The sequence below is a fragment of the Macrobrachium nipponense genome, chromosome 5 (assembly GCF_015104395.2).
Source record: "Macrobrachium nipponense isolate FS-2020 chromosome 5, ASM1510439v2, whole genome shotgun sequence".
Taxonomy (NCBI): Eukaryota; Metazoa; Arthropoda; class Malacostraca; order Decapoda; family Palaemonidae; genus Macrobrachium; species Macrobrachium nipponense.
In genome coordinates this window covers 137975184-137991306 of record NC_061107.1, presented here as the reverse complement: position 1 = coordinate 137991306, position 16123 = coordinate 137975184, and the positions used below count along the sequence as shown (strand labels likewise).

The 16123-nt window shown below is 35.5% G+C and overlaps 2 protein-coding genes across 2 annotated transcripts in view; one reads left to right on the top strand and one right to left on the bottom strand.

Moving 5' to 3' along the window:
• LOC135215665 (endoribonuclease Dcr-1-like) overlaps positions 1 to 16123 on the bottom strand; it is a 178889-nt gene that overhangs the window by 70092 nt on the left and 92674 nt on the right. The gene's annotated exons all lie outside the window — the stretch shown is intronic.
• LOC135215664 (endoribonuclease Dicer-like) overlaps positions 137 to 16123 on the top strand; it is an 89899-nt gene continuing 73912 nt past the window's right edge. The window contains exons 1-4 of the mRNA XM_064250608.1: positions 137 to 378; positions 7518 to 7693; positions 11026 to 11206; positions 15612 to 15737. Coding sequence (XP_064106678.1) covers positions 7518 to 7693; positions 11026 to 11206; positions 15612 to 15737 — 483 coding nt within the window. The 5' untranslated portion in view covers positions 137 to 378. The remainder of the gene's footprint in view (positions 379 to 7517; positions 7694 to 11025; positions 11207 to 15611; positions 15738 to 16123) is intronic.

The following is a 16123-nucleotide window of genomic DNA, read 5'->3' as shown; positions in this document are numbered from 1 at the left end:
CTGCCCATTTTGATGATTAAAATAAAAAAAAAAATAAAAAAAATGCCTATAATACCTGAGGATTTTAAGAGTTTTATCACAAAAACTGCATTTAGTCATGAAAATATGAAAATACAGTAATTTGTGATTATTTTTCAGTGAAAAATACCACTTATACAAATTTTTTGTGAATAATGGGTATGTATGGGCCATAGAAAAATCTGCAAATAGGAAAGTCCATGGATAGCAGGGGTCAATTGTACATTGCTATGATGGATTTCATTATAGATTGTTTTGTTTTCTTTCACAGATTTAACAGCCATGAGGGTGTAGCCTAGCTGGTTCAGGATGTATCATATACTCTGATCTCTTTTAAACTACCACTCAAGGTTCACCAAGGTGAGTGTTTGCGAGTAGTATATCATTTGTCATTTTGACTTGTTAGCTAATTAATATTGCATACTATACATGGGCTATTGCTATGTTGTTCAAATTTGTCATATAATAGTAATGTACAGTGGGGCTCAAATTTCATGCGACATGATTCTTTTTGTATTGTCCATATTCTCAGACTCAACGTGATGTTGCCAAGTAGTGCTATTTTTTTTTTCTTTTATTTGTAATGTCATTCATGTTGAAAAGTTTGTGGTTAAATAGATATGATCCTTTTTATGCATTGGTATAATTCTTAATTTGTGTGATTTGATTTATTTTATCTTTACGTTGCTCAGTTCAAGTGTGGTGTGATAAGGTTAGCAGTGCCAGCAATGAAAGCACACTTAACACGCTCCTCGGACTGGTCAACATAACCATGTCTGCAGTATTATGACAGTAGATCTAATAAGCTCAACAGTCATAACAACCATTTCAATGTAGAAATATGAATTAAGACAAGTTTTATTTGAATGTTGAAGATTTCGGCTGCGTTCAAGCTGCCTGTATGTTGGAAAATGTTTTATAGGCCTAAAAAATAATCTTAAGTCATCTGAGATGTAATCTGTTACTAATGAATTTATTTGTAGAGATCACCTGTTCTTTGGGGAATATGAATTACAAGTTTACAACCAGTTTTCTTTGAATGTTGAAGTTTCAGGCTGTGTTTGAGCTGCCTGTATGTTGCAAAATGATTTATAGCCCTAGAAAAATAATCTAAGCTTTCTAAGATGTAATCGTTACTAATGTTTTTATTTGTAGAGATTACCTGTTCTTTGAGGAATAAAAGATGATGATGATTTTGGTTATATGGAGAAGATGGCTATAATCGAAATATCATAAGTATTAATATCAAGGCATTTGGAACACTGGTTTTTCAACTGGTTTACAATATTATTTTCTTAAAAGTCCTTCTGCTCGTTTTTGGTGTATAATTCTTTCATAAGGTAACTTGAAGTGCAAGAATGTGTAGATAACCTCATTTGCATTCTGGCCAGAAATTGTTAATATAGAGATGTGAATGTTAAGCGTAAAGTAAAGAAATCTAACACCTAGGCCTAGGAATAATATCTTGGCTTTGACAAATAAGCGAATATTGCTAGTATGGTATCAGTTTTGAAATATTAAGAAAGATAACAAATAATTATGTATGAAAATCCACATATTCCTTTAACACATAAAGTAAATGTTTTCAAGATAATTTAATGGTCGCTACTCATTGTAGACCTATACTCAATACCAGGTGGTTGTTGTTGCACCGACACTGATACGTCACACATGCTCCCCTCACACGTTGATATCGGTTGGGGCATTCTACTTTTGTATATACATATTTAAATTTTTTCAGCGTTGAGGGTAAAAGTAATCAAATAGGACTATTTAAAATTTTGTGTTTTTTTTTTTTTTTTTTTTTTTACTGAGGTTTGATGGCAACTTCGTTTTGGTCAAATGCTTCAGCAATGAGTGAGTGAAAGTTTTGAAAATGTTTCGTAAGGGTTTTTCTGAAATTTGGCTACACCTGACATTTTCTTACAATTTTTAAATATATGACAGATTTCACTCTTATGAAACATATTATGGCCTTAGCGTATGCAATACTCGCGTTTTCGCATTGAAATAAAGGATAAATATGGAGTATGCTACGTTGCCAGTTAGTTGATTTTGAACGAAATCCTTTGGAGTCATGTCGCATGAAATTTGAGCATCACTGTACAATTCAGTTGTTTATTCTGACTGGAATGCAGACCATTCCTTATCACTATATATGAGTAGCCTTAGTTGGGGCATGAGTGTTCGTGGAACTTGCTAACAAGCTCTTCAACTGGTGATCATGGGTATTGCACAGGAATACTACCCCTCACCTTCTGCTACTATAATTGATTTACAGCACCCATGCATCTGGTGCCAAGCCCCGTCCCGTATGACACTCCTGATTGGCTGTTGATCAGCCAGTCACAGGGCTGGAAAATTCCAAACTGGTCAGTGTCTCTCAAAACATCATATTGTGAGAATCTCTTCTTTGACCTATCCTGACAGACATGTCTATAGTGAAAGACATGTCTATAGTGAAATAAAGATGAAATTTTAAGAAAAAAATGTATTCTTTCATTCCCTACCTGATATCTCAGTGCATTCATCATTTATTGGCTTGTTTTCATAGACTATTGTAGCTTAAATGTCATAGATGACAATGCTACCAAAAAATTATAGGTAAGGGCTATTAATAAGAAAAGAACAACCAAAAGATTAAGAAAAATTACTCTTTCATCTGCGTGTAGTCATCCTGGTCACGTGATCAATCGATGATGTCATCATCCTGATCATGATGCCTCAATAGAAGTTGTAATTTTATGTAGTAAAAAGAAAAACATGATGTCACTATCATTATCACTATCACCCTCTTTCATATCCTTTAGTGGAAATCTCAACATGAAAAAAAATTGTTACTGAGAGAGATTGATACCTTATGGAGGAAATTTATTCATCTCATTGGTTTTTCTTTCACTACAATCTTTTTTTTTTCTCTTATATCCCTCTCATTATTCTAGTTACTTCTCTCCATTTTCACCATGCTGCTTTCACTCTGTCTCACTGCTTTTTCAGTAACTTCCTTGTCTGTTATTATTGATCCCATGTAGTTAATCTCATTGTTCTGTTTTACTACTGTACCAATTTCCACTTGAATGTTTACTTCATGTCCTTTATTACTAATCATTAGCTCTGCCTTCCCAATGTTCACTTTCAATCCTTTCCTTTCTTAGGCTCCTTACCATGCTAAAAACCTTTCATGCAGTTCTTGTGTCAAAGTGGCTATAACAACTTGGAACAAGAGTGGACTCAGAGCTGATCCCTGATGGAGGCCAACCTCCACAGAAAATGCATCAATCTCCCCATGTTATGTCTACTGTGGTTCTTGCTCCCCTTCATACATCATCTTCACTAACCTTACCAACTTCTCTGGTACTCTTCTCTTTCTCTAACACCAATAGACTTGATACCCTGTCATATGCCTTTTCAAGATCCACAAAACACAGGTAAACTTTCCCGTTTCCTTCTAGATACTTCTCTTAGGCTTTTCTTATATAAAAATAGCATTCACTGTGTTCTTTCCTTTCATAAACCCAAACTGCTGCTCATGTATATCCACTATGAACTCTCAACCTTCCTCCTACTGTTCTTTCTAGTATTATATTGAATACATGCTCCTAAAGCTTTATTCCTCTGTAGTTCCCATAGTCTAACATGTCTTCTTTTTGCTTATGCATTTTAATCTTCCAACTATTGTTCCAGTCCCTTGGCATTTCCTCTACATCCCAGATCTTTTCTAATGGTGTGTGCACCCACTCTTTGCCTAGATATCCTATTTCTTTTGTTACGTCTAACTTTCCTGCAGCATTATTTACATTTCCTTTCTTTATAGCTTTCTCAATTTCATTCTCTCTCTGATGTTTGCTATTGGTCCTCATAGTGGAGGAATATTTTCCAGTTCTTCACAGAATTTTTAGTGAGTTGCATATTGTTAAAGAAACACTGTCAGTCTAAGATTGGGTTGATGTGGTCTAGTGTTGTAGACTTATTAAAAGTCATAAGTTGAGATGTATTAGGGTGCAACTTAGCTACATTTTACATAATACACTATGTTAAGAGAATCTGCAACCACAGGCCATCACTTGGATAGGATTGGTACAAAGTTTAGCATTGAATGCTTAAGGGGGCCAGCTGGAACCCTTATATATGGGGGTATAGGGCGAAAAATGCAAAGTCATGAAAAAATTCATGGAGTTTCATATGGCACTTGAGAATACGTATACGAAATATTTCGTCAAAATTCCTCTTACTTTCGTAGTTACAAGGTAATTAGTACACATAACTCAATAAGCCTAAAACATTGATCCGTACAAGAAAATGCAATATTTCTTCTGTTATTGTAAATTTTGATAATTATTGTCAAAGAAATTGTGAGAAATGGCATCTGTATAGATTCCGTGAGTCGCAGAAGGGAGTATCAAGTTCAACCATGATTCAGTGCGAGCATAGACATCAAGTAGTCCACACGTTCGAGTTTCACCTCTGACATTTGTTTGCTTTTACATATGTTTATCTATGATTCTGCAAGAATTTCATCATGCCAATGAGGAAAAGACAAGGAAAACATCTCGCTAACATAAAGACGAAGAAAATTCGCTGTAATGTGATTACAGAATACGTATCATAATATACGGGATATTAGCGTAGTAAGTGAAGAGAGAGAGGAAGGGTTGCGTAGTAAGTAAACGCCCCCGCCTTGCCTGAAGCACACGTCACACTGTCCCCCAGGTTACGATCTTTGAGCAAAGAGACCTTAATTTTTGATAAATAATATAGTTTTAGTTTATTAATACCCAAAAAGGAATATGAAATTCATAATAATCATGATTTATTAACATTATCTTTGTAAAAAGAGAGTACAACTTTGAATTTCACCTGTTTATCTTTGTTTCGGCAAGGATTTCATCTTGCCAAAATGGAAAATACTAGGAAAACATCTTGCTAACATACAGAAGAAGGAAATTCGCTGTATTAAGCCGAGTTAGTGAAGGAGAGAGAGTTGCTTAGGAAGGAGTGCCCCATCTTGCCTGATGCAGTGCCCTAAGCTACGATATATGAGCAAAGGGATCATCTTTTATGATTAAACTATGATAAATAAAATTGTTTTGGTCTATTAATACACAAAAAAGAAATACATTCATAATAATCATTATTTATTAACATTGTCGTTATAAAAATACGAAGTAAAACTTTGAACGCCCGTATCTCAAAACTATAGTTATTGACCTTCAAAATCTATCTTCTCACTTAGTTTTAAAGCTATAACATTGGAATTTGGTATATAATTCAGAAAGACATTATAGAACAATCAAATCAAGCCCTTTTTTCCATTTTTTTTTTTTTTTTTTTTTTTTTTTTTTTTTTTTTTTTTTTTTTTTTTTTTCCATAAATTTTGTTTTCCCGATTTATAGGGTTTATTTTTTACCATAATGAAAAATTCATATCTAGCAAAAAAATGACTCTTAGAAAAAAAAAACTCCTCATTATTTGAAGGTCTACATCAGGTCTATATATGGTAGTAATCCCAGGTCTTAATGTTAAATATCAAGGGAGGAGATAGAATTTGAAAAATGGTTATTTTCGGGATAAATCGCCCTGGCGTCACAAAATCGAAGGTCAGAGGCGAAATTGTATGCGGTTTGGAGATGTCCCAAGTCACCTTATTAAGTGGTATGAATATCAAAGTCCTGTCCTTAAAGAATGGCATTAGCCGGCCGGCCCCCTTAAGCAAGCAGCTTGTTTTCTAGCCCAAACCACATTTCTTGTGTATACACACTACTAGTGAGTGATTCTTTCATTGATACTGGAGCTTTCAACTTCTTGAATAAATTTTGTACTTCTTGAACATTTTCTACAGCTTCCTGTTTATGCACACTTCATGTTTTTATCTTAGAAGTATAGTTTTTTCAACTATTGTCACAGAACCAATTGCATTTTAATTCTGTAGTAATCAGATACTGAACTATATGTAAGACCCAAGAAAGAAAAGTAACATTTGCAGTTCAAATGGTAGTGCCATCAATGCACTGAAGGCTTTGAGGTTCTTAGCACCTTCCCTTTGGCCTGTAACTACAACCCCTTTCATTCATTTTACTATATGTGTGTTCATATTCACTCCTTCCATCTTATTTTCCACCCTCTCCTAACAATTGTATCAACGTATTCTCAGATCTGAATGACCTCATACGTCCCAGCACTTGGCCTTCAGCATAAATTTTATACCATTTCAATTCCAGCTATGGTGGGTATAGCATAAATTATTCTCTCTCTCTCTCTCTCTCTCTCTCTCTCTCTCTCTCTCTCTCTCTCTCTCTCTCTCTCTCTCTCTCTCTCTAATATAGGTATACGCAGTATAAAATCAAGTCTGGATTTGTTTCATTCTTATAATATCTGTGTAGCAAATAAATGCCTATGTCAAGTTATAAATATGTATAAGGTAACCTCCATTGTCATTATTTTGTTAAATAAATGTGTAGCCTTAATTTAACCGCAGGTAGTCTCCTGCCAGCACAGGTATATCCTCCCCTTAGTCTCAGGTTACATAGGTCCCAGTTAGTAATTATGTTTTTTTTTTTTTAGTTCTGAATGTCATAATATTTTAGCTTTTTTGAAATTTGTCTTCAGTCTTAGAGAAATTCTAAAATTAGAATTGCCAGTTTATATTGCTGTGGCAATTTTATATTGTATTTTATTGAATAGTATCAGGTTTCAGAGAGGTTTCATCTTGCCTTTATGTTTGAAGTTTTTTATATTGAAATATAATTTTTGTATGACCCTTATCTTATTTTATAAAGTGATTTTATGCTTCATTAATGTTTGTTTGAAGTTTATATTTGATATTGGGAGATCTCTTTCTATTTTGTCTTCATTTGTTGTGGAGATATCTGGGCAGAAGTGTAAAGGTTGGTGAACCAGCATAGATGAGATGGGTATCGTATGATGATGTGCTTTAGTATGTCAGTGTGTATACAGTGTTCCAGAGTGACACACAGTCTCAGCTGTCTTGACATATTGTTATAAGGGTTTTTATTTTTTGCACGGCTAATATTTGCAAGAGTATTATTGTGGCAACAACACCAAAATGAGACGAAAACGAAAGGTGAAACCTTATATAATCATTATGATTATTTTTTTTAGTTTGTTATGCTACTAATTTTGAGATGGAATTATTGGTATATGGTGCTTTTGGGAAGTTGAATAATGTAAACTAGCAGTGACTGTTTTTTTTTAAGTTTTGTGTTGATCTGAAGTAGTATCATTATTAATGGGGTCTGATTTATTATTATTATTTTTTTTACTTTGCGCCATACTTTTATCACAGGAGAGATGAGGTTCTTGGAGATTAGATGATTCTATAATTTTTATGGATAACTTCAGTTAGAGGAACATAACTGTAAAATCAGTCTAAAAAATTGAACTCGTGATTATGTTCCTGGCCATTAATGAAAATTTCTATAGATTTGAGTATTGTGTCTCATTGTGTAGTTACTCATTTTTTTTTCATTAAATCTGTACAGATGAACCGAGTGCAGCCAGAAAATGTCCACTCCACCATTTTTACTCCCCGTGAGTATCAGGTGGAGTTGGTGGATGCTTCCCTTCGGGGGAATGTGTTGTGTGTGCTTGCTTCACGTTCCACTAGGACCTTCCTCATCACAATGGTTACTAGGGAACTGGCACATCTTACTCGCAGGTACTGTATAAGAATTTTGATTAATTTTCAGTAAGTTATATAAAGTACTCTTACTTGTTCCCACAGAAATAGAAATCATTGCTTTTTATATAGAAGTATTCCCCAGTACGAGCTACAATCGCTTGTTGAAAGAAAGTAACCAAGTTCAACTTCATGTTTTGTGTGTGTGTGTGTGTACTATGGTGTTTGAATTTTTTAAAGAAGAAAAGGAAAAACAAAAGGTGGGAAGGAAGTGGGTATTTGACCTTTGATATAACCAGTTTCGTTGTTCTGCTATGGTACTGGGACTGTGCTGGCTGGTCTCCTTTGAAGTAAAGAGGTTTGGCAGCAGTGGAAGAAGGCCAGAAGATCTACATTGGTGTGTCAACACGGGTTACTGTGTCTTTGATACGGCTATCTTTTTGGTTCCTTCCTGCACTGCCCTTTTTCTCTTTTCCTACCTTCTGCTCTCATGATGATTAGCAACCAGCCCTTTGCTCCCTGACTGTACTGACCCAAGTACATATGTATGTGTTTTGAGCTTTACTTGGGTGAGAAAGCCGTGGGTTTACTGGAGTACTGAGAGAAGTCTCTTGTCAGCATTCGGAATGAGATGTCTTTTGCCACTGTTCTTCTAAAGAACTCGCTGCTGCTGAAACCTCATGTTGTAGAAGATTTTAAGTCAAGAACCAGTTCCCAAATTACATCTAGTTCTCCAGTTGAAAGTTAATTTTTTCTCTAACATTTTGTGTATGCAAATATGGTAGCATTTGTGTATCCACCAAAAAATTGTTAAGAACTGAAGATTTGATAAATTTAACCAAAGTCAATCAGATAAATGTGAAAATTTGGTGGCAAATTAATTGCATTACTTTCAATATAAAATTTCTCTCTCTCTCTCTCTCTCTCTCTCTCTCTCTCTCTCTCTCTCTCTCTCTCTCTCTCTCTCTCTCTCTCTCTCTCTCTCTCTCTCTCTCTCTCGCTCTTTCTCCTCTCCTCGTCTCTCTCTCTCTCTCTCTCTCTCTCATCCTCTCCATATCCTCCTTGATTTCACTTCATCACTCTAATGAAATGAACTAATTGGTCATGTTTGCAATTTCTCGAGGAAATTGTGATTTACACAATTACAGCATGTAGATATGCAGATTTATTGGCCGTGAACAAAGTCACTGTCACCTAGTGGACTTAGTTGTTATCTCTTGCTTTACAGTTCCTGTGTTCTTGTAAAACAAATGAAGCTATCTTTCAGTATTATCATAAAGAATTTTTCTTTAAGAATCATTGTGAAGAATTTTTTAGCGGTTTTTTCCCAAAGAATGGCTTATATTCATCAATCTCGTAAGTGACCTCTTGCTTTCAGTAGCCAGTCCTCTCCCAGGCTTTCATGCCAGTTGTGTGGACTTGCTCACCTTCTCTTATACATTCTTAAGGGTGGAAGTATCAACTTGTCCATTGGAGAGGAAGTGGATGAGACCTCTGATCCTGCTTTGGCATTTTGGATGGACACCAGGTTTGGATGCTTGGATTTCTCTAGTATCTGGTGTTTTTGATCAAGCATCAATCTCCGTCCAGGTGCTCTACACCATCAGAGAAACTACATTCCCATGCTCCAGTGCCCGGAGCTTTCCACGCCTTCCCTTGCACCAGCTGTTGGTAGTTCGTCTTCATGGATCTTTCGTTTCCTCCTGTCCTACCACTTGATTAGGACATCACTTGAGTCGTGCAATAAACTGTACAGTCTTCTTCGTGGGGTTTTTGATCACGGAGAAGACAGATGCATGGCAAGTTTTTGCCATTTTTTGGCGTATTCAACTCCAGTTAACTATCATGTTTCCATGATCTAACCAGTTGTAGGAAGAGAAGGCTCTCTTTGGTCTGTGAGAGTCCATACTCTTCCTTCTGGAAGCATTTTTTCGCTGAGGCAAATATGTTTTTTTAAGTCCATAGTTAGCTATCATCACTGCAAGTTGATGACCATGCTTGTTATTGCCCCCTCCTGCTAGTTCCAAGAAGAGCAGCCTAGAATGGTCAATCCTCTCCTTTTTTCCTTCTTTTTTTCCCACCTACTTATTGTGTTACACCATGATGGGTGAGGAAATAATAGGAACTCTACAGAGTGTACTCCCCAGAGTTTGGATTTGAGTGTCTATGTTCCTGGTTCAATCTTAGGTTATCACTAGATGTACGTTCATTTGTTTGTGGGAACAACCTGTTCAGCATGGACTAATCGTCTTCGGTGTCCTGTTGTCGCCGTAGAAACCGTCCATTGGGATAGCATCTCGTTTGCTCTCTTCATTAGAGAATAAAGGATATCTGCCTCCGGTAATTCTTTTTATCTTTCAAAGCAAAGAAGGATTAGGTGGCTGTTCGATCATCAGTAGCCTACAAATATACTTGTATATTCTTGTGGCAGGTGTCTGGTATCAGTTACACTTTCTGAGTGATAGATGCAAAACAGTATTTCTGGGCTTGGCCGTGTCGCTCCGTGAAATACATTCCTTTAGCGCTATTTCTAAGGTAAAATATTACTATCTAAAAGGTGTTGTTCTCAGCATAGCAATAGATAAAGCATCTGAAGACTTCAAGAATTGCAAGAACAATTGCTCATACACAAAAAAGAAAGCTCAGCAACTAACAATATTTATATTTTTTAAGGGACCAAAGTGTATTGGATGATGATTTAGTGATCATGAAATGAGATAAATCATAAGTTAATACAAGTGTGACCTATCCTTAAAAAGTGTGTAGTACCTCATATAGGCAGTTGTTTTGTTGTAGTGATTGTGAGTAAAGTGAAGCTTTACTTTTTACTCATTATATGTGCTTTTCTTTCAATTTGCATTATTTGTGTTTCTTTCAAATTACATTTATTTGAAATGAAATGTTTCCAGCAGTTAACCATCCCTCCACTATTAGAAAAGATGAGGTACTATTCAGTTTTCAAATTTCATTATTAGATGCAGAATTTCCATATTCATAGCATGGTAAATTCACAAGTGTACTAAATTAACATGTGTACTGTATATAATGCAGAAGTATTTAATTGATGCCTTCCTCTTTTTAGGTTTGAGTAAATTTTTTACTACCAATGAATTTCATTGAGTGCTTTACTTTTATGCTTGGTCTTTAACACATTTTGTTGGTATAGTTTTATTCCAAGTAACAGGTAAACAACACCACCTAGTTAGTGGTTATTGATGCAGAAATGTAACTTTTAAATCTTCTACCTGTGACCAACATCCTTTTATTCAGCAGTCACCCTTATATAGTTAAACAGATATTTATGAATAGAAAATCTTTAATTTGCATAGCCACTTACTGCTGGTTTTTTTGTTTTTTTTTTTGTTTTGTAGCACTGATCAGGGAGGAAATGATCACCGGACCTTAATTGTGGGTTGGTCTGGTCCAGGGTTAGTGCGTGCAGGTGAAGCCATTCAACAGAACACAAATCTGGCTGTGACTACTTACACAAGTCTTGACCAAGTTGAGAATTGGATACCATCAAGATGGAGACAAGCATTTCGAGAGGCCCAGGTATTTTTCATGGTGTTTTCACGTATTTCCTTTTTTTCCCGGCAATATATCATATTTGTTTCATCAAAAACCTATTTCTCATTTATAGCCCACATTCTGGTCTTCAGATCTGTCTATTATGATTATCATTCAGTTGCCTGCTTCACTTTTTCATTTGTTTGTGGTGTGTTATTAGTTGAGCACTTTTTCCCATGTGGCTTTCTTACTGTTTGATTGCAGAGTTATTTTCGTAGATTTTTCTCTATAGATTATTTTACCCAAATTATTTATTTATTTTTTTTCTCTTTCTCCATAATTTTTGCCGTAATATAGATAGTTCCTTGAATTCTTTACCTTGACAAATAGTTGAAGTAACTACAACTGTTCTGGGAATACTGACATTTTGACTCAAATTTTTGTTTATCTTGTCATTCATCAGTTTAGATCACCTTAAAAAAAAAAAAAAGTACCGAGTGGTTTCATCGTGCACCACAGTGCACTGTAGGTATTACTTAGGTTCTGTACAACATCGCTTCAAACCCTAACTGGAATCCCTCTCATCCCTTTTACTTTATCCCATTCATATTCTCTTTTGTTCTTCTTGCTTACTGTCCTCTTAACAATTGTTTCAGAATATAGTTGCAAGGTTTTTCTCCTGTTAACACCTTTTAACTATCAGTTTCCCTTTCAGGGCTGAATGACCTCATAGGTTCCAGAGCTTTGCCTTTAGCCTAAATTTTAGATTTCATCTCATTCCATTAGTTAGAGATGGTTTATTGTGTTCTGGCAGTATGTACTGTCTGATGCACATGGGTGCATAAGCAGCAGTACTCACTACCTTCCCCTCCTCCAGTTTCTGCAGATGAAATAAGAAATACAGTTCCTCCCCACACCCCCGATGTTACGTGTTTCACATTTCTGTCTTTCATTTTGTTGCAGATTTTTGTGGAATATGTCATTCACTTGTCCATAGGGGAAATTTTACTAATTTGCAGTTTTATGTATGCAACTAAACAAATAGATACATAGCAATAGTTTGTAAAATCGTCGGCAGCTAGAATTTTGAAATTCCTCCCTCCCAACACCACCTCGTATCTTCCGGAGTTTGTGGCAAAGTCAGAGTCAGAAACTAACCCCCTTCGTAGAGAGTTTAAGGTTTCATCTTGAGGATTTCGTCAAGAGGCGACTTTGCCGAAATGTGTCTGTCCAGTGCGAGCGCTTAAATACTACCTGTCGCGCACTGCCAAATTATTGCCGCGACCGCAGTCATTATTCATTTCGCCTAGGAATCCTTAAAGACCGCTATCAAAAAACGCAACCAGTTTTTCTTATGGGAAGTAATCTCCCAATCTCTTCCCAGAGACACAGTTTTGGGAAGCAATGTCCCGCGTCCTAGAGCAAATAGTATCAGGAGTGTAGCGACGTCATCGGCCTTCCTGAGGAATTTCTCAGTAAGCAGGATTTTGAAAGCGGCATCTTGGAAATCAGTGTCGGTATTTACTTCTTTCTACTTGAGAGATGTACAGTTCATGTCGGAAAGGGGTTACTCACTAGGGCCGTTCGTAGCGGCTAATTCAGTGTTAGGTTAGTCGACAATTAGCGTGAGATTGGTAGGGGAAGTAGTAGTTTTATTGATTTCTCGTTTTTCGTAGATTAGTCTGCCTACTCTTCTGGTTTATGTCTGGGTTTGGTGTACTATCCCTGGTAAGTATGTTCTTTTGCAGTGGCTCAGCTCCCTCATCGTGACTTCTGGATTCATCACTCTCCTTCAGTGGATGTCAGGAAAGATCTGTCCTTGGGACTTATTCTCCATACATGGGAGATGTTCAGTACCACTCCATACATGAGAGGTATATGATACCACATGGAAGGTCTCTGGAAGGATCTGCCCTTGGAACTTATCCGGGACTTATCCTCTATACATGGGAGGCTATACCGCCACATGTGAGGTGTGTAGTTCCCCTCCACACATGAGAAGTTTATGATACTTCATGGGAGGTTAAATGTGACCAAGACGAGACTTACTGATCAGACTAACGTTAGAGGTACTCATTCCTTCCATTTCTCACCTGAGCTTTGATTGAAGGTGAGTTAATGGTATTAATCCAAGGTAATAGTTTAATGAGTTTATACCAATGTACATCGAGTGGTCGGGCTGAAACGGTGAATGACCCCACCTCCAATTAAATGTTGTAAATCTGGCTAATTCAGGTGTTCAGCTGGTGTATTGCAATGTGGAGTTTTCATATTAAAACTAATATTGTAATACCTACCTGAACACCTGAATTGACACCCACCCTCCTCCCCTCGTCAAATGATTAATGATTTAGTGATTGACGGGAGTAGGCACTGTTTGCCGGCGGCTGGTGGTCGCCAACCACGGACATGTGACTCGGTAACGATGTTTACCTGCAGCGTTGGTAGTGCTGGCAGTTAAAATTTTACCTAAGTGTTGGTAGTTTTTGTGGGTTGTTGTTCGGGCTGGTCAGGTGACCAAGGCTAATTCAGGTGTTCAAGTAGGTATTACAATATTAGTTTAAATATGAAAACTCCATTTTTTTATTTAAATTAGATTTATTTGATTCAAATAGATTTTTAAAATTAATTTTTCATTTAAATCTAACTTTTTTCAGATTAGTTTATTATATTTTCAGCAATGCACATATAATTGTTTGGTGTATCAGAGACCTACTTGTGTGGCTGGAGCCATTGCCTGTGACTATCTAGATCAAGTTAAAGGGATAAATCCTAATTGTATAGCAGCTGGGGCAGTGAAGTTCACTTTTTCAATTATATTTTTTATTTGTTTTTTTTTTTGTATTTAAATCAGATTTTTTTCTGATTTGTTAATTTTATTTGTATATTTTTTTATTATTTATATAGGTGGAAAAATTTTGAAGACGCCGTTGGAAAGAGCAGACAAAACTCGATTAGTATGGCTCTTCAATAAAATTTATGACATTCTTAGAGATAATAATTATTATAGATAACAATTAGGCTATTTTTACCGATATATTTACATATATCTCTGAGCATTTTAGGTACAAAAATTTTGAAGATACCATTGGAAAGAGCAAATTCTGAAGATACCATTGGAAAGAGCAGACAAACCACTAGAAGGCTGGCTATAGTAATAATATTTGTGATGAATCAATAGAATAATCATTTGTATAAATAATACATAAGCTATTTGTTTCACATTTACATTATGTCTCCCTTAGTTTTTAAGATACAGTAATTCTGAGGACAACATTGGAAAGAGCAGAAAATCACTATTAGGCTGGCTATTTCAATCAATTTTGCCACGAATTATAACCTTAATAATTATTGTAAATAATTGTTAGGCTATTTTTTTCATATTCCTGTAAACCTTGCCTAGGTTTAAAGTTACAGAAATTCTGAAGACAGGATTGGAAAGAGCAGAAAAAACTGTATGAGGCTGGCCAATGAAATCAAATTTGTCACATGCAATAATGCCAATATTTTAAATTTTTATATCATGATGATAGTATGATTTAAATCGTGGATTAAAAAAATCTTTTGATTTAAATAAATGATCATTGATTAAAATCAAACAACCCTGATACCAGTCAATAATCTTATCTACTGGTAATATAGTTGGAAATACACAGGTATGGTAGTCTTATAAAGATGTTCTTTTATAGCTGTATAAATACTTTTTCTGTATACTGAAATACATTTTGATACTAGTATGTATTAACATTGAATGACTTATCAGAATTAAACACTCAGTATACACAAGTTCAAGAAAGGAGCACACATTATGAAAAATGAAATGCACATGATTATTTAGGTTAAAAGAAATACAATGAAATTACAAGTAAAGTAAAATACACTTTTTTTTTTTGATAGATCAAACTTAATGTCATAAATAATTGGGGTGGCATTGCTGAGGTCTGTTGGCAATAAATATGGCAATAGTAATAAATTCCAGTATTTTCTACCTACATAAATTACATGCAAAACCTATGGAACTGTCCCATAATGTAGGATTTTTAAGGAACTTTTGTTTGTTAATCTTATGAGAATGAAAATGCTCGTTTATTGGTTTGATTCAACTATTTGATCATTTATTATAGGCAGTCGCCGGTTATCGGTGGGTGTTCCGTTCCGATGGCTTGATTGTAAGCGAAAATTGCTGATAACCAAAAATTGGCTATTTTTGTCGTGCTTATTGGTGCTACCAACCTCTTGTTAGGTGTGTATTGGTGCCAATAACCGGAAGTCTACATATTTCTGCTTGGAAAATCACCGATTTTGGGCACGAGACAAGCCCCATTAAACTAGATCGCCAATAACCGAGGCTGCCTATAGTGATGTATCAACGTACATTAGCTTTTGTAGTATTGATCATTTTCAAGGATGAGGGTGGTATAGCTTCTTGATGATGGTATTTTGTTTCTAGGTTTTGATCATGACTGTAGATGTTCTGGAAAAGGGGTTGGAAACTGGAGTTTTGCCATTCAACAGGTTCAACTTGCTAGTTATCACAGATGCACATCGCCTCCCAAGTTCTTCAACACTACAAGAGGTATGTTTGTACTTTGCTATTTCTAAATGTCAAAATGCATGGAACTTATATATTGTTTTATATCTTTGTTGTTATGGATAAGGATTTTTTTGGTCTGTAATATCAGTATTGCAAATGCATGTAAGTAAATGATCTTTTCTTGGGTTTTCTTACTTCTAAAGTGATTTATATATTATGATGTAAAACGATTACATGAGACCCTAGCTGATAAAAGTAAGCCACTTTTTCATTCATTAGTGAAACAAATACAGTAAAAGCAATATCTTATGTTTTAACAGGAAGAAAGGAAAATAACGGTGTTTTTTTTTGGATAGTAAAACACTTTGTCTTGTGCCAATGTTCATTACATATAGTTCTTAGCCTAAACTAACCTGTACTTTATACCT